This window comes from Kogia breviceps, chromosome 4, assembly GCF_026419965.1.
Source record: "Kogia breviceps isolate mKogBre1 chromosome 4, mKogBre1 haplotype 1, whole genome shotgun sequence".
NCBI classification, from domain to species: Eukaryota; Metazoa; Chordata; class Mammalia; order Artiodactyla; family Physeteridae; genus Kogia; species Kogia breviceps.
Genome location: NC_081313.1, coordinates 92,562,477 through 92,588,449, shown reverse-complemented (window position 1 = coordinate 92,588,449; position 25,973 = coordinate 92,562,477). Strand labels below are relative to the sequence as shown.

At 40.1% G+C, this 25,973-nt stretch overlaps 1 protein-coding gene across 3 annotated transcripts in view; it reads right to left on the bottom strand.

The window, feature by feature from the left end:
- Window positions 1-6,521: 6,521 nt before the first annotated feature.
- NREP (neuronal regeneration related protein) overlaps window positions 6,522-25,973 on the bottom strand; it is a 28,792-nt gene continuing 9,340 nt past the window's right edge. For all 3 annotated transcript variants that reach the window (XM_067031459.1, XM_067031462.1, XM_067031461.1), the window contains exons 4-5: window positions 12,528-12,605; window positions 6,522-8,260 (exon numbers count right to left, since the gene is read on the bottom strand). Coding sequence is in view for 2 of the 3 variants with exons in the window: in XM_067031462.1 (XP_066887563.1) it covers window positions 8,135-8,260; window positions 12,528-12,605 (204 nt within the window). In the remaining variant the exon portion in view is untranslated. The remainder of the gene's footprint in view (window positions 8,261-12,527; window positions 12,606-25,973) is intronic.

The window sequence follows — 25,973 nt, the reverse complement described above, 5'->3', positions numbered from 1 at the left end:
CAGGGAAACAGCCTCTGAAGAGGCCTGAGTGGCTACCCTTGTGGCTCCCCTCTCCCAGTTCTCCAGAACCTTAGGTACAAACAGCCAAGGGAGAGGAGGGAGCAGGAGATCTAGGGCCTCTGAGAAAAGACGTGACTGTCTTTCTCCTTCTCAGGGGCACTGGGAGAGACACTATGGTGAGGAGCGTATGGAGACTTGGCTCAGGACTGGCTGGGGCTGCCCCAAGTGTCAGGGAGCAGCGGGCAAGGGGCTCTACAGTAGCTGTAGGGACAGTAACGGGACCCCTGCTCCCCTGCTCCCTCAGCTTAGCTACATTGCAGGACACCCCGATGGCCAGCGAGCCACATAATGTGTCCCTGGTGTAAGCCTCCGCCCTTGATCCTTCCCAGACCTCGGCTATCTTTTTTTTTTTTTTTCCGGTATGCAGGCCTCTCACTGTTGTGGCCTCTCCCATTGCGGAGCACAGGCTCCGGATGCACAGGCTCAGCAGCCATGGCTCACGGGCCTAGCTGCTCCGCGGCATCTGGGATCTTCCCGGACCGGGGCACGAACCCGTGCCCCCTGCATCGGCAGGCGGACTCTCAACCACTGCGCCACCAGGGAAGCCCTCGGCTATCATTTTTAAAAAAGAGCTGGGTCAGCCACAAACAAGGGTTCTTGTAAAAGGGCAATAGGGGGTTGAAAGCTCCAGAAAACAGATCACAGGGGAACTGGCTAAAGGAACTGAGGCAGTTCTGCCTGGAGGAGAAAAAGGCGAGGGAGCAGGACACGAAAGGCTGTTGTGTGGAAGAAAGAGCCCCCTTAATCTCTGTAGCTCTGAGAACTCAGCTGGGACCAAAGGGTGGGTGGAAAGTCATACAAGCGTTAGGCTCAGAAAGGTTCCAACTAATAATTAAAGCTGCCCAACTTGAAGGATCAGCAAATTAATGCATTCTTAAGATTCTCTATTCCATAAGGCTTTCACGTTAGCTGCATGGGTCTCTCAGTGAAATAGCTAAGCTATGTGTTAATGGCACTGTGTATTGTGAGAGGGAATAGATCAATTTCACATTACTTCTATGTAGTTATGCTCAGAGGTAAGCCTAATGGACACACACACAATAAAAGAAGACGACCCCCTTTTTCTGCCCTGATACCCAAGCTGCTTGCCGCTCTATGGGCTCTTCTCCAGCAGTGCTGGGGTCCCAAGGACTCAAGGATTGGGAGCCTGCTGTATAACCCCACCTCTCACTCTGGACCCCCTTCTCCTGTGACCACTTACCACCACCCCCGCCTTTTGGATATGCCAGATAGAGCTATAACGAAGTGTTTAAAAGAATTTGGAAGAAAAGGATTAGCACTAAAGAGATTTGACCTTGTAAGGAAATGAAGTAAAGGCTCTGAGAAGAATTACCGACTTACTGAATTCACAGTCCAGGAAGACTGATCTCTGAGATCTTCCTCCTGCCATTTCCCTGTGCAGTAGGGACTCGGTCGACCATCCACTGACAGGTAGTCTGGATCTTTCTTTCCCTTCTCCATCAAAATTCATTCCTGCTGTGTTCCCTGGGAGTCTTGTTCCCTGCAGTGCACTAAGTTCATGGCCAGCAAACTTCAAGGCTTCTTCATTCAAAAGAATAATGGGGGAATGCAGGCACTGGGGCTGGGTGAGAAGTATTTCTGGCCAAGAGTGAGTTCCTCAAAGCCCAGTGGATAGGTGGTTATCTAGCTCAGAGATCTTAAAACATTTTTGTTCTAAAAAAAGAGAATCTTAATAGAGTATTTCCATCATGCAATTTTTAAGTTAATAGTAAAGTTTTTCATTGTAAATTTAAATACTTTCAAAGGTTATAATTTGGAGTATATTGTAAATGTTTCTGTTTTAACAAAAAAGTTGAATTTCTTTCATAAATGTATACAATAAAATCCAAACACCGTGTAATTGATAATCCATAATTTTATTTTTAAAAACAAACAATTCTTTAACTTGCAGAAATTCGACTTTTTCTTTCATGAACTTAAATTTTTATTCCAGTTCCCTCTAAGAATCTTATGTTAACAAATATTAATCACCCTATCACATTTATCTGCAATAAAAACATGTATCTAAATTTTAAAACTTTTATCTTCTGTGACCATAAAAGTGTAAGCATTAAAAAAATCTGCGTGGATGAATTAGCATTATTAGCAATTCACTACTAATTAAAACTACATGCATATATTATATTAATTATTAAACACAAAAATCGAAATATAATGAAAATGCACCTCAATGAGACGATGAATTTTTTCAGTTAGTTCTAGTATCAGTGGATGAATATTACTTATTGCTAAAATGAGACAGGGGTTGTCATTAATTCTATTTCTTTTGTTTGTTTGTTTTTAAGCTATGAACCGTAGGAAGTAAAAGTGTTTTATTATAGCAATGTAATTCAACTCTTTGATCTCCTTCCATGTTAAATGCCAAAATTCGTATAATGATCTATTATCAAAAATATTTCTAATATTCTGTCACCTGACAACTTGATTAGGTCCTTCTGCATTTTTCTTATAAGCAACGAACTGGAAAGCACCCTGACTTGCAAAGAGATTTCTTCTCGTCATTAGAATCTAATTCACTTTCTCAATTTCTGGGAAGAAAGATCTTTGCTATGATTTACCAAATGATTGTTAATTATGCTGTAACACTTTCACCTAGACCCACCTTTTAAAATCCCATGTCTTCAGAAATGAAAGGAAAACCAGATATATTACTAATTTCATTATACTTTTGCCAAAATAATGCTTTTGGATAAAATATTTTGATCATATTTCTTCCCTTAACCATATTACTGTTACCTTGGAGTTGCAGATTCAGACCATTTATGGAACATGTCCATCACAAACCTCATTGGCAGAGCCAGTCTTCACTGTTAAACCAATTAGTCAAATCAGATTCACTTTCTGTCAGAAAAAAAAACTTTGACTTCATTTTTCAATTCAAATAGCTATTTTGAGGATTATTATAAAAATCAATGAGAATTAAAAGCACATCTTGTGAAATTGATCACTAAAACCAATCAGAATGAAAATGATATAGAGCTAATATAATTAATTATTGCATGTTTAAATAAGTTATAAAAACAAAATGATCCATACACTTTCTCAATCAAGTAAGAACAATGATGAAAGGCATGATGTATCTCTAGTAAAATTGTGTGAGGTTACTGAATGCTGCTGACTGACTTTGGAGAATAAGTAAGAACTAGTGTAAAATTCAGAAACACCACAAATAATAGAAAGGTTCTAGGCTGCTAATCAGTCTAGCAGCATGTAATATTTTTTGTTGTTGTTATGAAAAAGATATTAAACATTTTATAAGACAGAATATGATGAGAATTGACTATAATTGAAACAAATATTTCATGCTATGTTTTGATACCACAGGTTTTTGATAATTTTATTAACTAATGCACATCAAGTCTGAAAGAATCCATATAAAAATTTTTTATTCTTGAGTTTTATCCATTTTATCGTGTAAAAATTGAGTATTTTCAAAAGGCATCCTAATTAAATTGAAAATAATCAGCATTGCAAACCTATACTGCTTTAGCTGTTCTAAGTTACTTTCCTCCCAGGTAAGAAATATCCTAGGGATAAGTATGGAGAATAGTGGAAAAAAATTGCTTACAATTACATGAACAAGCCATTTTGGGTAGTTGATGTCTCCTACTGATTTTCTCTTTGCTTCACTCTCTCAGGACTCTCCCTCAAGTGCAAGGCATTCTTTGACAAGAGTCAGGAGGAGAAAGAGGAAAAAGTATTAAATAAAAATTGTCATTACTTCCATCCCTCCACTTTACCAGTATTATCTGAGTTCTGAAAATCCAAATGAGTCCAAACACCTCACTTCTGTGTTTTCTAATCTATCAGTTTGTGTGTATAAGAAGGGAAAGCCCAAAGCACTATGGATTTATGATTAATCATTAAAGGAACCTCTCTTTGCCACATCTGGGGTTTTTGTGTCATATTAACGGCAATTTGTTATATTAAGAGTTGGGATGTATGAGACCTGTATCTTTTTTTATATAATGTGGGGAGAGGACTATTGTGAATACAGACTCATTCTCAGCAGAACAATCTTAGGAAAGTGTCTAGTTTGCATAGAGGATCTAGAAATGAGTTCCTTAAAACTATCCATGAGCATGTATGTACTCCCTGGAAAGACTTCACATACTCTGAGTTACACATACCCCAGCTTGAAAACCATGCATTTATCAGACCCGTACGTAGCCTAACCTAACCCAGTCCAAGATGTTTTAGCCTGGGGATCTCAATCACTGGAGGAGAGTAACTGAAAAGTTGAAAAGAGGGCCCAGAGGTGCAGAGGGAACTGCAGCAGCAGCCCCTGTTTGGGGACCAGTAATGAGGAGTCTCTGTTTCCAGTCTGGTGTTCACAGACATGCACGTGCTCCAGCTATCAAAAAGAAAGTAGAAGATCCCCTGGCTCTTTGTTGGTGCAGATAAGCACATCACCATCTTCTGAAACTAGAAGTTTCATGTTGCAAACTCACAGGCCAACAGAGGGAGGCAGGTGATGTAAATGAACAAATCAGACAGGGTCTGAGATTAGCGGTGTGAGACTGGATAATGGCGGGGCCAGGCCTCACCAGAGATGGAGGCTGCTACTCAGCTCCCATTTTTCAAGGGAAGCCAAAAACCTAAATTTTCATGTGAAATCTTCCAATTTGTAAATGTTGGCAATTAAATCAACATTTTTATAAAACACATTGCAGGCCAAACAGAACAAGTCTACAGGTCATATCTGGTCCGCGGTCGTTAGTTACCAATCTCTGTCCGACCAAAGGCAACTGGGTGATAGTTTTACCTCTAGAGAGAGAACAAAGCAGTCTTTAACTAAAGTTTGGGTCTCCCGCTCTGACTCCAGCTACTGCTCCAGTTTCTTAGCTCCAGCTCCGCTTCAGCAGTTTATTAACCCTGAACAAGTTGTAGCTGATTCACACGTGGGTCCTGCAAGTTTAGAGTGAAGTGCATGGTCAATTATCTAGTATTTCAAGCTTCACGGGGACTGAGGGAGTTGTCATCATCAAACCCAAGTAAGTTTAGTAAGTTTAGTTGGATGGACTTTTAAAACATCATTTATTTCAGTTTCCCTGTTTTTACAGCTTCCATTAACATTTTCTAAATATTCCTTTCAGGGATAACAGCACTTGGATTAGTAAATAGTATTATAGTTCCTGGATGCTCTCCTCATTTGCCTTCAGTCTCTGGAGCTCCAAGGACTGGAAAAACTTCTTCAATCAAAGAAATAGCTATAGGTCTGCTCTCAGCCATTCTCACTTCCAGCCCCTGGCCTACAATTACCCTGAGGCTTTAACGTCAGATGGTTTGCTGGTTTTCCAATGTGTCCACAAATTCTTTGATACTCCTCCCTTTAGGAGGTAGAGCTTAACTCCCTCACTGTGAATGTGAGCTACACTTAGTGACTTGCTTCTAATGAATAGAATATGACGGATGATAGTGATTCTGAGAATAGGTCACAGGCATTATGGCTTGCTCCCAGCTCTCTCTTGAATTACTCACTGTGGGGGAAGCCAGAGGTCATAAGGACACTTAAGTGGCCCTGTGGAGAAGCCCATGCATGGGGGAACTGAGTTCTCCTGCCAAGAGCCATGTGAGCAAGCCATACTCGGAGGAGATTCTCCAGCCCTGGTTAAGCCTTCAGATGACTGCAGCCTGCTCACCTCTTGACTGCAAACCCAGGACAGATCCTGTGCCATAAACACCAGCTCAACTGCTCCTGAATTCCTGACCAATGGAATCTGTGAGACAAGCAAATTTTGTTGTTCCAAGATGTCAAGTATGGTTGTAATTTGCTATGTAGCAATAGATTAACACAGAGGGGCATAAAGCAACCCAGCCTACCGTCCTCCTGGCCTGGCCTCGCCTCATCACCTTTCCTGTTCCAGTTTAACCAGGGCAAGAAGACGAGATGTAACTCCTCCCAGCTGTGATGTTAGCTTATCATTTGCTAGATTCCAGGTAGCTGGCTATATATGAATTCATGATTTAAAATCCTATCTCAAATTTTTATCCACTTACAAGTGGATAAAGCCTTTTGTCTTATACATGTGTACATTTTTGTGTGTGCATGTAAATATTCCATGAAGCAGCAAGGTCAGGTATCTTTTGAGATGGGTAAAGAATACCACAGAGTAGGTCCTTATGGCAAGGGGTAAGAAAGAATGTGTTTTGAGGTGCGTGGGAGTGCCCTGAAAGAGAAAAATATAGAAATAAAAGGGTCTCGGTTTAATTCTCCTTTGTACCCAGAGGCAGCTCTGCAAATACCATCCTAATGAGCCACTGCCTAGCCCCTAATCTCATAAAACCCTCAGAAGGGAAAATGCATGAAAAGCAGAGCTGATTCTATCTCTTTTGATATTTGTCCTTGGGTCTACTTTTGGGGCTCTGAGAGCACATGAATTAACATGAACAACTGAAAGCATTCAAAAGTAGGCCTTTCCAATGACGAGCCAAGCCAGTTACCATACAGCTTGCATATTTATTGAATACTACTAAAATAGCTAAAATACATTGGGTACTTGTTGTGAGTGCATCAGTAAAGATCACATTGTTACAAAAGCCTGCATATTCAGCAGTACACAACTGCAACTCTACGGAAATGCCACAGATGCAGAATACTGTTTTCTTGCTCTATTTACACAGCGGATATACCTATTCTAACAAAGGAGGGAAGGGGGAAATGCACAGGAAACTCAGGCCAATGGGGGAGCGAGAAGAGAACGAAGAAGTGCAGTGCATGCGTCGGTTGATGTGTAACAGTCAGAAGCGGGACAGTTCAGAACAAAGCCTGCCCTGTCAAAGGAAGAGCTAAAAGACAGTTATATAAAAATTAAGGTGGGCTTTCAGACTGGCTAACACAACAACATTCCATGAGTGGATGGTATTGTCTGATTGTATTTTTGTTTATCCATTTCATTGGGAGCAAGGACAAAAATGTAAAATCTACACCTTGCTTATCAGAACTGCCAAAAAAGAGTGCTCTGCCTTTAAAAAAAAATCGTAAAAACATTTTTTTCCAACCTAATTATTGGGAAAGGTGTAATTTTCATGTTCCTACTGAGATGTCAGTTTTTTAGATTTTTTTCAAAGGGCATTTGTTAAAAAAAAAAGTTTGCCCTTTCTTCCCCAAATATTCTTTCAAACGAAAAGAACCAAAAGAGACACCTAAAAATGCCTGTCAAATTATTGCTTTTTGTTCTCTAAGTGAGGCAGGCGAGGCTATGGAAAGGAAGAGATTTGGTAAGGAAATTACAGTTTTGTGATTGCTCCCGCTACAGTGACTGCGTGTCCTGGAGTGCTAGCCCATGATACGTGGGTCTCTCCCGCTCTGTGGTGGCACTCACTCAACCTACAACGCTGAAGAAGAAAGCCACACTGAAGACACAAGGAGAACAAGTCAATCCAGTCTAGAGAACAACATTCGGGGAAACAGAGTACCAACACCTTCTTAGAACATGAAAATAAAAAATAACTCCATCAGAGCTACCTTGCCAAGGAGCATGTTGAAAGTCCAAAATAGCACCATTCATCAGTGTCTCAGGTCCTGTGGCAGCATCTCGGTCACTTACCACAAGGAAACAATGAGTTTCAAACTACTTCTATACATCGAAAGAGTACATGGATAAAATATAGAGATATACAGACAATTGATGAACATAAACTACTAGGCTTGTTACATCTAAATAAAAAAAAAAAAAAATGGGGACTCTCAGCCTCTGCAAGAAGCAGTCGGGAGCTGTGTGAGTGAAAAGGCAGAAGTGGACCGGTTGTGTGAGAGCAGAGGGGGTTTGAGTTGTGGAAGACATCGTCGTAGCAAACCAGGCCTGAAGGCCCACCTGTAAGGGTTGTAAACGTGGATTCACAGTGTGAAATTCTGAGCGTTTTCACTTGAGTCAGAATGATTAAAAACTGGTTTGATGATACCTATTTGTCCACTGTAAATTCTCTAAAGCAAGGCTCAGAGTCCCATAGTTTCTTCTTATACTTGATGATTTACACAGAAAAAAATCCCATATATGATACCATGACCTCATCAATACCCATACACCATGTGTAATACAAATGGAGGTGATTAAAAAGAGAGGAGGTAACTGATTCCCGGGGAGTGGAGCTCACTGCTGCCAAGTGGATGCAGGGAGGCAGCCTCGGTCTGGCCATCCTTCTTGCGGCTCACTTCCTTTGGGACAGGAAGTCTTCCCTGAAGAGCACACAGACAGACACACACAGAAAAGAGACACACTGAGTCACGCTCCTAAAACCATTTGAAAACTTTTGCTTCTCTCTCCCGCCTTTTATCCCTGAACTCCTGGTGTTTTGCAGAGTTTACATATTAAACACAGTTCACCTGAATGTAAATATTAGGTCTGTCGGGGCATGAAGTAATTAAACACTAGCCACCGTGGCTGCAGTGGCATCAAGCGTGTCCCTAATGGCTGGGCTCAGCCATGTAGGAGACAGCATACCCCAGAGTCAGGTTCCTGAAGACAGTTTCCAGGATCTGATAGGACCCCTGACAGAAGACTGGGTGAGAGGTGTTCCTAGGAGTGCTAACACTTTTTTTAAAAAGAGTTCAGTGGCTGTGGTGGGAAGGGATACTTGTTTTCTAATACATAATTAAAATATTTAAATCATACCACAACTGCACAAATGTAATATATGTACAGTTTATTCTAGAAGCAACTAGGACAGTCCCTATGGGCCTTACAGTAAGAACCAGAAGTGGGTACCAAAGGCAGGGGGGTGTTTGGGAGGGAAATCATGTGGGCTGGGGGTGGGAAGGCAGCAGCTGCAGAAAAGAGGAGACTAGTGGGAAACCAAGGCCAGAAGAGAGTGAGATTCAGCTAGATTGGACTGACTGGGGCTTTTCTAGTCTCTCCTCATGATCCTGATGAGTGAGGGTTTCGTGTTTCTGACTAGGAGAATCCAAACGCACTGTGACTGGTGATCTTTTGAGTACCCACGGAGAGAAGCTCCCCATCACAACCAAACAGCAAGAGGACAGGACAATGAAGCCCATTTGCCCAAACGATGATGCAAAATAAAGGTCTTATCACAACTAGACTTTATGCCTCATTCAGAAATGAATACAGTGAACATTTGACAAGAGTCTCTTTTAGCCTAACACTTAATTACTGGAGTTGTCTTAAAAAAAATTATCCACTATGGTTTTAAAAGATCTGTTTCTTTTCTTTTCCTTTTTGTTCAGGTCACATGTTCTAACAGGATAGTTAAAATAAGCCAGTTTGACTAGATATAAATACTTGGGTTAAAGTGATAATCTTGCTTTGTGATCTGCAAATTACTTTACTCGATTTTTTAAAATTCAGAAGTCAGGGACTTCCAAGCAACTTGCAACCAAATAAATGTTTTCAGCAGCCAGCAGAGTGAACTAAATGTAACAGATAATTCAACTTGAAGAAGTCTTATTTACTGTACAGGGTTCCCATATTAAACATCTGTTATACCTAAATATTTTTTAAAAATCTCAGACTTTGAGAGCATGTAACATTTTTAGAATGTATATGAAATCCACTCAGTATGTACCTTAATGCTCCAGTCTTAGTTTGTGATTTAGAGGTTGTTTTGGTATCATTAAATACCAACAGGACCAAACCAGAAAATTAAATTAAAATATAATTCATCATTTACACACACTTAAGGATCTAGATAAATATCCAAAAGCATTGTATTGGGCAGTTCCCTTCACTTGTGAAAATAATTTCAATCTTGAAATTTTGGCATGCAATCCCACTACTTAAAAAAAAGAAATCCACTGTAATCCTGATGTCTTTAATGTCTGTTTCTCCTCCCCTATCAACCAGTTAGCATCATAGTTCAGGATATGACAAGCTTAAGTTTTGGACAAATGAAGAATTCAATGGCTGTTAACTGTCATAGGCCTAGAAAGGGAAATCAAAAGTTCATAACACATTTCACTCAACACTCTCTGCATGGCTGGCCTTAACACTGCCTCCTTGAGACTTACTGTGAAGTGAATATATAGAACATCAGTTGGTCCTTATATAAGTCTCAGTTTTACTAATCTCTTATCTCCATAAAAAAATATACAACAAAATGAAATAAAGAGCTGGGTGGGATCTGGGTAATTGGGAAAGAAGTCCTTTCAGGAAAAAAAAATGTGAAGGAGATTACTTCAGATTTGAATTTATCATGTTTACTATTTTCTTCTCTTTCAAGGACCCAAAATGTTCACGTGTGTCTTCCCTTCATTATTCATGTTTTGCGTGCCTACTATATGGATTGAGCACTCTATTAGATTTTAAGTCAACAGAGACAAAAGCAGTCCCTCCAGCCTGCCCTTAATTAACTTGCTGTATGGGAGACACCTAAATAACTGGAGGATAACAAGGCAGTGGTAGTAAACCATGCAGGAAGTTCTGCTATGAGGCACCCTGGGGAGCACCTGCGGAGATAAAGTTCTGTGCATACTCCCTTTGGGGGCTGGAATTTACTAGATTTCTGTCCCTACCTCCTGTCCTTCATTAACAACAACAAAAAGTTATTTCTGCCCCCATTAAAGGAATTTCAAGTTTCTGCAGCAAGGGGGGGAGGTCCTTTGAAGAGGAGACACAAAGATGTCTTACTCCCCACAAGTAAGGCCTTGCAAGAATTCATACACACAGCATCATATTTTCCTCTATCATCCACCATATAATGGTCCCTACAGGACTGAGGAACTTGAGTAATCCAGAAGGCTGGAGGAGGGAATGTGCTCCTAGATGTCCCTTCGCTGATGTACCTCAGGTAGGATGGTCCTCTCTGCTGATGACTGTTAGTACATGAATCCCCCAGTTACTCAATAATGTGCTTTGGGCCAAGTAAGCCAAGATTGTTTTTCATATGATTATGCAAAGACGTGCTTTTCCAGAAGGCAACAGCTAGAAAAAGGACAAATATATTATGCTTGAAATACTATTCATATATTTAGAGAGGAAAGAACTCAAAATAACAGAAGACCTGAATTCCAGGATCCACTATGCCAGCCCCCTGGAGCATACCTCAATGCAGGCAAGGCCTAGGACACAGACTGGCCTTCCAAGAGGAAAGGGAGGCACTGTTGACCTCACTGAGGAACTTGCCCAGTCTTGCCCCTCTGGTTGATGCCACCAGTATCAAAGAGAGGACCTCTGGATGCTTCAATGGGGCAGGAACTAATGAAAAGACTATACTCTCCCCCTTCTCTTCCATAATCACATATTCCCCCCAGCTACTCAGGGGAAATATGCCTTGAGGTGGCCCAGTAAAGAATGTCTAGACTATACGGCGCCCCCGGTGGTGTGGTCGTGCTGAGGAGGTGGGGTGTGGGTGTGTTTTAAGTAAAGCTCCAGTATTTTAGCACACCTCCACTCCAACTCTATAAGATCAGAACAACTCCAGGTCAGGCAGGGCCCAAATCATTTGGTTCACCTACTTTACTGCCAATGATTTCGACCTTGACCTTCAGAAATTCTCTGAAAGATTAAAAGTGATTTAGAATTGTTTTCTTTCAGTGCAAACTGCCAGTAGACATAATCTCTTTAACTAATGTCTGCCTGTTAATAAAAGATAGGAAATTGCTGAAACCATTAAGGGTAAGTAAGATAGTTTCCCAAAGTTGAAATGACAGTAGTAGCTGGGGAGTCCTCTCCATTGGTCATTTACACGTAAGACATTTTTAAATGGAAATTTTATTTTCAATGCACCCTATTTTTTTTTAATTGCAAAATTAATAGGTCAGTGGTAAAAAGTACAGTCTTCCTTGCTTAAGGTCAAATTGATATTTACCCTAACAGGAAAGTCCAAAGGTATCTACAGTAAAAACTGGTAAAAGTTTTTGTTGTTGTTGTTGCTGTTTTGAAATGCTGCTAAAATCTAAAATGTAAATTTTACAAGTTTTCTTAAGGCAGAGAATTGTCACACCTTAAGATGTCTGAACAATGAAAGCATGTTTACAGAAAATATTTTTAGGCTAAAAATTAGAAGAAAAAATATAACAGCTTTTTTATATTCTTTCTGTTTTGTTTCATGGATAATCTTATCAGAGAGTCAGGTATTATTAACAGACAAAACTGTCACCATCTTATACTTTTAAGATATCTTTTAGTTAGATATCTTCATATTTGAGTTTATCCACCCAGGAATGGAACAAACAAATTAAAAACCTGTAAAAGGTACATTTGACAAATTGGTTCCATGATTCTTAAATGAAACTTTGCTTTCGACTTTGGACTTGTCAAGAAAGATAGTATGAACTGTAAGAGTCACAGGACTTTAGGATATTCTTTTTCTTTTTGTAGTATATGTTATTTCCAAGGTCATAATAGTATCGTGTTAATGGATTATTATAGTAGACAATAATGAGTATTAAAATTAGAAATAATTGGGTTTTGAAAAAAAAATTGTTTCTAAATGGAAAAATAACAAAAAACAAAAAACCTTAACAAAATGTCAGCTAGAGATCTTACCTTAGGAAGCCTTCCCTCCATTTCCTTGTTTGGAAATGGTTCTTGACTGACCCAGACAGAAAGCTCTGGGTAATAAACCTAGAGAGACATAAAAGTACACACATTCAGATTAAAAACTGGATCCACTCTGAAACCACTTGGGGACAGCTTTATGAGCTCAATTCTCCTCAATGGTCACTTATTTGCCAATTGCAACTTAGAGTGCTGGGGAAGCCCGTCCGCTCTTTCAGACTGTCAGTGTGCTTTTGAATGTACACTGCACTCAGGAGAGTTTTAGCTCAATGTCTTCCAAGACCAAGTCCAGCAGAGCAGAGATATCAATCAGTGCTATTTTTTAGCATGCAAAGTGGTAGCTTCATGGCTTACTGCCTGAGCAAACTAAGGCACTGTGGAGGCCTAATTTTCAAAGCAACCTGTGATAAGTATCCTTGCAAAACTCCATGTTTATGAGATAAATGTGTCATGTACCCACCAAACACTGTTAAATCCTGATTCATTTATTAGAAGGCTCAATTATGCACAAAGCATATGGAGGAAAGGAAGAAGCAGCCTGCATCCTCCCCAGATTCACACGTCCGCTGACAACACACTCTGCCCAGCTGCCTGAAAGTAGCCAAGTGTCTCAGAGAGGGGCAGGGCAGGGGACTGGTGGCATCGCCATGAATGATTCAGACAACACTAGCTGTTGCATATGGGGGTGCGGCAGGGGTAGGACGAGGTGGAGAGCGTGAGTCCCACTGAGCAACTCTTCTTTCACTATTAAAAAGGGTTATGACCATCCTAAGAAGGTTGCTGACCAGCTGTTCTCCATCTCTGGTAAAGGCAGGAGTAGGGGGATAAGGACTTAAATTACAACTACAGATTTAGGTCAGCTGTAAGGAAGAACTTGGCATAAGAATTGTTAAATTACTAAAAGAAAAGAATTTAGAGAGGAAAACTGTGAAATCTTCTTTAAGAAATTTAGAAACCGAATCCAACAACCATCTGTCAGGGCTAATTTACATTTGATACAGCCCTGCTTGAAGGGAGGGGAGAAAATTAGGTAAGATTCCCTCCAGATCTGATTCTCTAGATGCTGTAAATGAGCTTCACATTTAATAAATAATATTAAGAATTACACCTCATTAATTGGTTAACAGACTTTTATGTCTTTTTTTGTTTATTTTTGAAAGCACTTGATGTGGTAGCCTAATCATTGGGCTGACTGCAATGTTTTCAATGTCCCAATCAGTCACTTTGGTCAGGGGGTCTGAGGCAAAAAATGTGATGGCTGTGCCGGTTTTGTGGGAGAGTCTAACAGAAACTATCTTTGCTCAACCCCAGGGACATTTATGGCACATCCCACTGTACGAAGCAATCTCACATACATTACCTAATTTATCCTGAAGGTAGGTTGTAAATAGGTCTTATCATTACAGAGAAGAGGAAACTGAAACTCAGAAAGGTCACATGACTTGCCCAAAGTCACACGGTGTAGGATAGGACTCAAACTCAAGCCAGGCTCCCAGGTTCTGAAGCTGGGTTCTTTCCGCCATCCTGATGCCCTCGAATTATCCCAGAATGCAAATTGCCTACCAGCTCTCTTTCAAAATTACACCAGTCCACAGCCACCACACACACTTAGGTCTTAAATATTTGAGAGCTCATGCTACAAGAACTGGGCCTGTTTTCTGACTTTGGACTGGGTCTGCTTTCTGGGCCATGCGGTTCCCCCACCCAAACTCCTGCCTCTTGCTCAGCTTTCCCTCCTCTGCTCAGCTCCTTCTAGGAGAACGCCACCATCTGCCTTGTTTGGGACAAACAGCCACCACTGACATTCCCCTGAACCAGGAATGGGTGAAAAAAACAAAACTGCAATCTTAGATACACAAGCTTTGTTTAAGGCTTAAAAGAAAGTCACAACACACAGAATCCCACTTTGGGAAATTATAGGAGATCTCAAATTGGGATCTACTGTAAATTCACTTAAATAAATAGATAAAAGACGATGACATCTCTACATTACTGCTTTTCAAGGCATGCTTTAAGTATAATTAAAAACATGACACATATTAGCAAGAAATAATATTCTATTGTCAACTAAAAACACTGATAGAAATACATGTAGAAACATAGTAGGCACATGGATGCAATGAAAAGCAAAATCAAGTAAATGTTGTATCTGTTTTCTTATGCTTTTTTATGATATCCTACTTTAACAAAATGACACTACATTAGTATTTAACTTCTAGGTCCAAAACATGAATACTGAAGCCACCCAAGTCTGATCTGTAGGGAAAAATACTTACCCCTCAGAAATTATTATACTTACTGTTACAAGTTTTTTTCCAAGAACTTTCCTTTTTTAAAGAAAAACAGCCAGTGACTGTATGCCAATGAGTATCTGCCAGCAAATCCATGACTAAGGAAACTTCCTTCCCTACTTCAAATTTGTTCTTTTGAAACATATTAATTTAGCTACAGATTGACCAAGGGCATTTCTAATTAGGCATTTTTTTAGTGTGTGAATCATAAAGTAATCAGTGTATATGTTAGGAAAAATAAATGTCACTTTGGCCTTGTAGTAAATTCATCTAGTCTCCTTCTGAGTCAGAATTTTAAGCCAAAAATGGCAGGGACATATAAGAATCTCAATTACATTCTTAACACCTGTCTGGCTGGTCTCTAAGAACTCAGTATATCCCTGGACACAGAATCTAAAGGGGTATAGTTAAACTTTTATTTTTTGGTTTTGGGAAAAGGTGGTAGATTATTAGAAATATATGTTACCTACATTACAGCTTTGTTCATTCCTATACCTGTGGTGTTTTGAAGACTCTAACATGAAGGACTTAAGAGGAAAAAAAATCAATGACAATCATTATCCTTACTCTCAAATAACTCAGAATACCTTTGTCCATGCGGGCATTCACCATGAGTTTGTGAAATACCTGCAGTGTGCTGCACACAGTTAGACTCTGGATATCACAAGAAGAGAAATAGAGTTCCTGACTCCTAGGAGCTCAAATCAAGGGGCAGGGAAGGCAAGCAGCAGGGGTGATAGACCCTCTAAAAGATCATTTTAAAGCATGTGCTATGGGCTGAACTGTGTTCCCCCCAAAATCCATACGTTGAAGTCCTAACCCCCAATACTTCAGAATGTAACTATTTGGAGATAGGGTAATAAAGAGGTAATTAAGCTAAAATGCAGTCATATGGGTGGGCCCTAATCCATTATGACTGGTGTACCTTTAAGAGGAGGAAATCAGGACACGTCTACACAGAGGGAAGACCATGTGAAGACACAGGGAGAAGACAGCCACCTACAAGCCAAGGTGAGAGGCCTCAGAAGAAACCAACCTCGCTGACACCTTGACCTCAGATCTCGAGACTCCAGAATTATGAGAAAACAAATTTCTGTCGTTTAAGTCACCTAGTCTGTGGTACTCCATTTTGACAGCCCTAGGAAACTAACACAGTGTGGTTTAAGTGCAATTTTAAAAAAATGTATAGGTTATGTCAACTGTAATAGCTGTTGGAATATCCATCAACAGATTTTAAAAAACAAACAAAACCAACATTTAGCAAGACATCCACTAGTGCTGTCAACAGAGGAAATAAGGGTGGCAGCGAGGGATCTGGGAGGGTATGTGATGGCTGCCAGATGCAAGCCAAGGAAGACAGAATGCTGAGGGGTAAGGATGTAATGAACTCTGTGGCGGGGAGGCGCCTCCAAGGCCAGATCTTGCTACAGCTCTCCGTGGCCACAATAGTAACAACACAGGTGCAACCCCACAGGCTGCTTCTTACCTAGTTCAGAATATTAGAAGCTGACAATGACCCTGTGATAGAGGCTTCTGAGTGCTGATAATATGTGGGTCAGAAAAGAGGGTAAGTTGATCTATCTGTTCTTGCATGTGTTCTTGCTGGACCCCAAAGCTGTTCATTCTTCTTGGTATTAGTCAACTGATGCTCCGAAAGTGGACACATGGTTTAAATTGTATCCCTTGCATTCAGGTTTCTGGATTCAAGTTTGTGTTTTTCATGAAGACCGGTTAAACTAACTTTTCCTCTCTTAAACTTCACCAAGTTCTCTCTTGGTGGTGGTGGTGTGAGCACCTCAGAAATGTAGGCACATGGGAATCCCTCACAACTGTTGTTTTATTAAACAAGTAAACCAAAGTTTGTCTTAGTCTTCACAAGAGAAGTGTGTTCTTTTAAAACTGTCTTCCATATAAAAAATAAACAAATGTTTGTTTTTGCTCAAGTAAAATCCTCAGACCCTCTCGAATACTGCTCTTCCAGATGTCAGGAATCAGAGAAGCAAGCTATAGCCTCAGCAATTAAGAAAACATCAGTATTTGTGAAAATACAGAGGGGATGAAATATTTTAATGTTTTAAATTGGAGAACATGCAAAGGTATTACTTGAATTTGGGGGAAGATTGAGTGTTTATGCTCACTGAATATGTTAGTCAATGCGTCTTTTTCTATAATGCTACATTTATCTCATTGATGATTATGTTTAGAAACAACAGAACATGAAGAATCATGTTGGTTTAAATACACTAATCATGATAGATATGTATTTAGATATCCACGAGCAATTCTTAGTTAAAACCAATTTTTTTTGCTTTCAAGTATACTTAATATATTTTAACCCACTAATATAGTTTTATGGAGAAAAGGTACTATTTCTTCCTGATTCCCTTAAATGTATTTGATGGTTGTGCATTTAAGTTTCAATTGTCTATCACTGCATACAAGTTTAGAAGAAAATGCTCATGGTTTTTGCCTTTTGTAATCTTTATTTCCTTCTTTCTTTCCAGGCTTGTTTTATTCTCAGGGCAATGCATAGTGAAAAATAAGTTCATTTTTTAAAGTCTATAAGACAATTAGCTTGCAATGATTATTGCCAAATTAGAATTTGTCCAAATTAGAAAAATAAAATGTGGAGGAATCAGAGACCACTCAGGCAAGGTACCCTGGACCCTCAAAATGCCAACTAGATTATCATTCAAATTCTTTTTTCTAACCTCTCAAGCTTTTCATGGCAAAACTTGCTATTTATTTTCCAACAGTATAGTCCACATACAGAATCAATCTAATTGACATGCTTCCTATCACTTCTACCATACTGCATGTAAATTTTGAACTATATCTATTACTTGTTTCTAAATTCATATTTTCCTCTGCTCACTTACTGTCTTTCTCAATATTTCTTTGGGGAGACTGTTATATGAGAACAATCTTCAAAGCAGGGTCATGGCTTTATTCGGAGCCTAAATATACCACAGACATATAGGCTGCTTACTACCCTGGTTAACATAACTTCTCAGAAACCCGCTATGAAGATGTTGCATGGCTTGCTTGTTAATGACCATAATTATAATATTATTTTCTGCCCTTGGTGGGATTCTATGTGCTTAAACAATGGTCTTTTTATGACTTACCAAGGATAGGTGCCCACCCCCAGCAATTAGGAGCGGGAACTAGAGCAGCAGATGTCCAACCTGCATAATTAATTCTTTGAGCAGCAAAGGAGTATATTTTATCATCTCTCTGCCTGTGTGTGTGTGTGTGTGTGTGTGTGTGTGTGTGTGTGTGTGTGTGCGCGCACGCGTGGATCCATGTTCTATTCTGCCTAATTAGCTGGGAGGTTGTGAAACCCAGTACTGTAATACAAGGAGAATTTATGTGCACATACATGCTCTTCATTTCTGAAAATACCCTTTGAAGTGGTGCTATTAAGAATCTCCCTCAAAAGCCAGTCTTCTCCCAGGTGTTATTGGTCATGTGAGAGGGCAGAATGTAAACTGAAACCATAAATGAGTTACAAGGTCATTTTCTCTGAACAGCATTACATCAAAGATTAGATGGTGCCAAAAGATGATGCACTGAGCTGTCTCTCTAGAGACCTACTCTTAGAGATCTGCCTAACCCTGTGAATGCTGCTTGGAGATGGAGTACACAGTGGGGGAAATGACCTGCAATTAGAAGATCAAAAGATAAATATACAGAACACTGGGTCATTCAGATAGTGTATGTCACCTCTGCAGATTCTGAAAAGTAAAATAAAAGTGTTAGTTGGTCCCTAAGTCGGCCAACATTCTAGTTCGAGAACTAAGTGAAACATGCAGTGACCTAACTTAAATACACACACACACACACACACACACACACACACACACACACACACACACACACACACACACACACACACAGAGGAGCTGGCTGTGGTAACAATGGGTAATCACAGAGAAAGACTTACAAACACCTGACTGTTGCACTCAACCACAAATGCCCTCCTGCTAGAAAGGAAGGCATGGCCTTTTAGGGCACTGCTGTATTACAACACCTGCCGACACTCCCAGTTTTTCCATGGCCTGGTAAATTCTTAATCTGTAGAAATGAGGGTGGGAGAGACAACCGCGGTTCATAGCTCACAAACTGGTTAAGCCCACTGGCATTAACTTTGCTTGGGGTGCATATGTTTACTATGGGCACAGAAAATGTCCACATTTTATTACTATTATGCAGCAGATTATGTTACTGCCCGTGATTACGGGTCAGGCAGGCAAAGGATTCATATCTCTTTACTTTGAGAGTCGGTGTGCCTGAAACAAGCTGTGCAGAGTTTAATAGTGGAATCCTCTAGATTCCCTCTGCTGGTTGTGAAGCCATCTTGCAAGGCCGCTGATGAATATGTGGGAGCCTGACAGCTGTGGAATTTCATTTCTAGATTTCAACTAGGCAGAGAAAGGAAAAGGAAGTCTCCTCACTGGCAACAAAATGAAAGTGTTTACATGTGAAATTAATCGTCAGCACAAAGAGCTTTCACAGTCACTCTGTTCCACAACATAATATTCTGCTTGTTTGGCTGCTGAGTCTTTTAAAATTTGATTTCTAAGAATAAGAACAAAGACTTAGTTAGAGGAGCAAGGAATCAAATCAGGAGCAAGCCACAAAAGGTTAACATTACCCAACTCTGCTTTGTCACCCCTCTTTGAAACCATGCGTTACGTGAGTTTGGGGGCTTTGGATGGCGTGTAGTTCAAGGCAGGGGTGAAGCAGTAGCTGGAGAACTCAGTGTGCTAAACCGGAGGTCACTTGCAAACGTTTGTATTGTGCAAACTCCTCTCATCTCAGCCTCATTCCTTTCCAACAGGAACATGCTTAACACAAAGCAATCCACCTAAAGGCTCCATAAATCCAAAAAAGGGAGTTACTGATCGAGGAATTCTCAGATTTCTGCCAAGGCACCCTCCCCTGGGCTGGAGGTCAGCCTGGTACGGTAATCAGAGCCAAACTGTGGACTGGACTCAGGGAATTAAGTTCAACACTTCAAATCTAGACTTTTAATGGGCGATTTTTCTTTTCAGTGATGAAGAGAAAACAAAGTGCAAAAAGCTGATAACAGCCCAAAGTAAACCAGGAGAAAAAGTACAAGAAGAAAGCTTGGAAACAAATCTCATAAGGGATATCTAAGAAGAGATTTTCTGAACAAAGGGAAAAAATAAAGCAGCTTTTAAAAACTCTAGTTTGAGATTAAGCAGTTTGTGAGTGAACAATAAGAAAGTGCAGGCCACAAAACAAGACATTTGCTCTTTTCAGCAGAAAAAAAATACTGGCCTTTGTTAACTAGCAAGAAAAAAAAAGGCCCCTCAGGCATTTAAGCACAGCATAAGCTTCTCCTTGCCCCATGACCTCAACAAATATGTTAATAAAATCTTTTACCTCCCTGGAGTGGAACCAGAATAAATATTTACTTAACACATCTGAGTTCTAAGTCTGGACCACCTTATTCCCTTATATAAATTGGTTTTCATTTGCAACCAAGAAATCAGAAACACCACATCTTGCAATGTTTCTCCTACTTTTAAGGTGAAAGAAAAGAAAGAAGGAAGGATGAAAGGGAATGAAGAGGGGGAAGAGAGGAAGAAAGAAAGAGAGACAGCAAAAGACTGAAAAACAGGAAAACAAAGGAAGGAAGGATGGAAGGAAGGAAAGAAAGAAAACCACATTGGGCCCCAGTGCACCAAACTGCACTTATGAATTTTTGAACTGTATTCTCTGCCACAAATGAGAGTCACGCTGTTGATATGCTTTCCAATACTAGACATCTGGAGTTAGCAGGACTTTTTCCAAGCACATTCCAAGGTTAATAGGAAACATCTAGACTTGCTTTTATTAGCTGTTTTGAATAATTTTAGGTATGCTGGGTTTCAAATAACTATAAGAAGTCTGATTTCTACTCACCAAGAATACTGATTTTTCCTTCCTCTTGTCCTGAAGTTACTGCACTATCCACTAAAATCTTATAAAACTTTTCACCAACAACATGGAAGAATAGGTCCTCAAAACTCAGATTTCTTTTGCTAAAGCCCTCAATCAAAGGCTAGTGAAATAGGTATTTATTTATTTGGACATAAGGATTTGGGGTTTTTCTTTATCTGGATGAATGATGAGATAGCCAGTTGCTTTTGACGAGCTTGTGGACATTTCAAAGCATTCCTATTGATGACATGAGCAAGACTGACTTTTCCAGAGAGTGTGTATTTTCTCCCAAAGTGCTCATTCCGAAAGAAGTTATTCTCGCTTTCCATCAATGCACCCTCTTCTGAGGGCAGCTGCAAACCGCTCAGCATTTAGCAAAAGTCATTTCACAGTTCAGTGCTTGTCTTGCACCGTCTTGGTCATTCAAAGACTGATAACTCTTCAACAGCAAACAGCATCATAACAGATCACCAAATTTGGAGGGGAAATGGTTTCTGTTGTGGAGAGGGTGTAATTAAAATTGGTTTAAATCAGAGGCTAGTTGATTATCTTATAAGAAGTTTGGCTTTAAAAAGGGGGAAAATATAGCCAGATCCGTATCTGCATGCTGTTAAGTGTTTAGGTCACAAACAGGGCACTAAGAGGCTTCCAGTAACCTGTCCTCTGTGAAAACTGGCAAACAACTAAAAGTACAAGAGGAATAGAATAAGGTTAGGATGGATGTGCCCCTGTACACCACCTGGATTTTCAGCCCCACTGAGTACAGCTTGGTCTGATTCAGTAGAAGTCTTCTCCCTGACAAAGGCTCAGTCAGGCAGTACCATGGGAAGCAGAGATGACCTATGGGGGTGGCCGCCAACCCAAATCGACAAGGCGTTTCGGTACTGGGAGTCACCCAACAAATACCTCAAGAGTTGTGAAGGTAACTGCAAAAGGAATGCCAAATTAGGAGGCTAAATTCCCTGGGAAAGGGATCACATATTCCAATTGATGCGAAAAAGCCAGCTTTGGAAACTCAGAACTTCATTCCAAGTCCTGACTGCATTCTGTGACAACAGAATACATTGACATTGACATCTTTGGGGATTTTCCCCCTCAGTCCTTCTTCCATTGCAAACCAATCAGCAAAACTATATTACTCCAAAGGAAGAGAGCTGTGAGCAATGCATGAGGGTTGTTGGAACCCACACGGGCAGAGTATGTAAATTTGGAGATTTGAAATCATGTTCACTGTAACTTTGCTTTTCAAAATTTCAATTTCAGAACAAACTGTTTAGTCAAAGGAGAATGAAACTCTTATCTTTACCAATGATATGCCGATATACAAACCATACACTACATATAAAGTAATCCTAGTTGAAGAGGAAGAAAATAAACACCTATTAGACCAGAGAGGCAGTGTGGAAACTACTAAGAATGGTAATTCACAAGGAAAAAAAAAATTTAACCAGATTGCACTTGGAAACTTTTAGTTAATGCAGTAGAAATGCAGTTAGTACTAAAGACAGAAAACTGGAAAAATAGAGATGAGGGAACAAGCCAATTATTGGTTATTACTATCATGAAGGTAACAAATAGAAAATAACAAGGAAAGTAGTATCTGATCCTCAGACTACAGGTAGAGTACTGTATTCAATCAGTCAAAGACATAGTGCCCCTCTGGGTTTGTCTGAACAACCTAAGAATACTGATCAATTTGGTAAAAATTCACATTAACTATCAGATGAATTGTTTATATGATGCCAAAAAAAAATTTTTATTGAATTTCTGATTGAATTGATTGTGACAGTGTAGACAATTAATCCTGTAAAAGAAAATCAAAGTTTCAAAAGGAGTCCTCATGAAAAAAAAAAGCATAGGCTTAATGAAGATGAAATGAAAAGATATGGAGACTTGACTCCCAGACCTTGATAACAAGATCAGAACAATTTAAGATTCTATTATCAAGAAGTGAACAAAATATCCAAAGGCCAGAGGCATTCTGTGATGTATAATTAGACCTAAGTCTCCACAGGGCACCATGAAATGGAGCCTTAGTTGCAGTCTAGGGCATCTAGGCTTTGGAAACAGTCAAATCCAGGTGACTAAGGATCAAAATTACAAAGATGAGAAGGGCTCCAAGAAGATGTGGGCAGAATTTCTGATGCTCTATTAACTGAATTGGTTGAGTAGATATATTAATTGATTATCCAATCAATAAATCATGAAATAGTTACCAAGTACTTACTTTCTGTGAAGCATTTAATATTTAGTAGGTAGCTTTCAGCTCTAGAGAATGAACATATTATCAAAGAAATTGTCCCATTAGCTTGGGCTGGAAGTGCCAAAGTAGCAAAGAAAACCCTTTTTTTTTTCCTCAAAAAAGTTTTTTAGAGCTAAGCCACCAAATCCTGGACATCAATTCAGGAAAGGAGAGGGCTAGTTAATGAATTTATCTTTTCAAATGTTAATTCTCTTAGCCATGCAACCACAGAAAGTACATGAGATCGCATCTTTCAAACAGTGGGTCCGTTCCCTGCCCAGTATTCATTTGCTCAGCCAGTGTTAACTGAGTCCCTACAACGCAGCAGCACTAGGCTAAATGTTCAACCATGTGCTGCCAAACCCACATGGTACAACAGTGCACACAGGTTCAGCAACCGCCTGGCAAAGGTGCAAAAGAACAGACTCTCCCCTCATGGTCTCAATAAGCCTTTTGGTCTTTCACTCTGACGACAATGAAGGACATGAAACAGTCCTTCTTAGTAAAGTACTTGATAACAATCCCTTACTTGGGTCATGTTTATAAGTATCTTAGTCAATAAGTTTTATTCATCTAACTACAGACGCTAGTTTTTCCTTGACAGTTCTGAACGCTGGCTGCCAAACACGCAGTATCTTCTCCTAATTTCTACTCTTTCCTGTCCAAGAATGGGTTCTATATCCGACACTGACTTTATCCAATAAAAGTGACCTCAAAATGCCTGGACCCATTTTAAACACAACTTTTGTAGATTTCTCCCTGTTCAGCCACTGGACTGCAGTATTTTTCCCTGCTGGAATTGTATCAAACACAGTTCAGACAGGAAGGCTGTTACCTGCCCCAGTAATCAAAGGACACTGGTGTGTGATGGTGATCTGAGTAAGGGCTGGAGTGGAGAAGGGAGAAGAGCTAGAATCGGGCAACGACACCAAAACTTCTGTGCACGTTATGAATCTCCCTCTTGTTTTAATTGCCTATTGGTATGAGTCTCTGGCTCATATTTTCACTGGCAACAACTATTCAGCCATTCTCCCTTTCTTTCCAGTCAATGGCTCTGGTTCCCAATTTCAGCTTAAAAGGGGCAAAGAGACCTTCCTTTCATCGAGCACATTCTCTTAAATATCTTCTACTTCTCCTTTTCAAACACGAATTATGTTTGTATTTTAGTCTATGAGAGTGAGGATAAACAAGGATAGTGTAAAATCAAGGGTTTAAAAATACTTCCAGCTAGATAATCCTAACACTTTTCAGGCACAAAGCTTAGACTGGAAACCATTCTAAGGTAATAAGAGGCAATCATTTCATTTATGAAGATTTCATTACCTTGTGAAACCAGAGCAGATGATGTTCTACCATCATGAATGCCTTAGTCAGACTGCTGAGAGGCAAACTGGGACCACTGGCAAAACACCATTGATAACCTGGAGCACAACGGCACCCCACAGCCAGTGTTCTGGATGGATGTGTGACTCCACCCTAAAGATTAGAGTCCTCTTCCAGCAGACCACACTGAACTAACCTTCTGGACACTCTCAGGGCCTCTTCTGTCTAAAGAAGTGTAGGGGAACGGAGCACAGAACTACAGAGCTGGTTTTGTATTGTGCTTAGACTTCACTTAACTCTCCCCTTTTACCTCCCTAACAAACACTGAGCCTTCTTTATTCAGTGAGAGGGGTTTTCAGCAGCGAATTCATCACCTGCCCATGGTGATCTCATTTCCTGGGTCATACATTCTACAATCTGCACTGTCCTGACCCTGCAAAGTGTTGGGCTATTACTAGTTGTAAACCTCAAGGTGAACCACCTGGTTCTGCCCAGAAATAACAGATCTCTATGTATCCCTGAGCTCTGACTCATTCATTTATTCCACAGACATTTATCGATTACTAAGAATGTGCCAGTTCCTACACAGGTACTGCAGCAGTGGTCAGAGTGGTTCATGGAGGTGCAATCTACTCTAAGGTCCATGAAGGTTAGGGGTTCCTTCTACTTTGTAGGAAAAGAATGCCAATCAACTTCACTAGCTGTTCTTGAGTTCCCTCTCAATGATGAAACTTTCCCACATCTGAACTCACCATCCTGGTAGAGGAAAAGGAAAAAAAATGAGGCATCACAGCCTCAACTGCTATCATAAAAAGAGGCCTGATAGTCACTTACTAGTGGTCAGTGTTCGTGTTTCAAGTTTACAGTCTTGGAGGGTAGAAAAGCATGCAGAAAGAAGCCAGCTACAAGTAGACTGTTGTGTGATGAGTGTACAGAGGAGCATGAGATCATTCCTGCTGGATGTCCCGGGGTGAGTTTCATGGAGGAGTTGTCATTTAAACTCAGTCTGGAAGAAGAGCTTTATTTTGTCAGGAGGAGCATTCTTTCTAGGACTGAGTAAGCAAAGGCACAGAGGGAGGGCATCCCAGGGCATGTTCAGAATAACAAGTGGCCTGGTCCCTCTAAGAAAATATATGCTATAGTAGCTAGAAATAAAAGATGAGTTCACATAGTTCCTGGCATGGCTGCCCAGCCACAGAAATTAAACTTATGAAGGTTTAAACACTGAAGTTGAAAAAAAATACTTGAAAGTATGAGGTGGGAGTAGGCTTAGGGAATCCAAGGAACAGTGCTTACCTATGTCACTTACTGAGAGACTTAGGGCATGAGTCCAACCTCATCTGAAGGGGCCAAAGGAGCCGGTAAAATCATTTCATATTGAAAACCTTGCAGCTGATGCCTTCTGAGTCTGTGCTGTTTCCAGAAGAGATTCCAGAAAAATCCTTCTTGGTCTTGGCTTTCCCCAACTTTTGTGTATCATGTGACAAGATTCCCTTATGATAGTCACTAGACTACTGACTAAATTAGTAACAGCCTGTAGGCCTCAAATTGTAAACAATTTTATTATGGTGATGTAAGTGTTGGCTTGAACTTTGAATACGTACGTCTGGCTAATCAGGAAGAAGT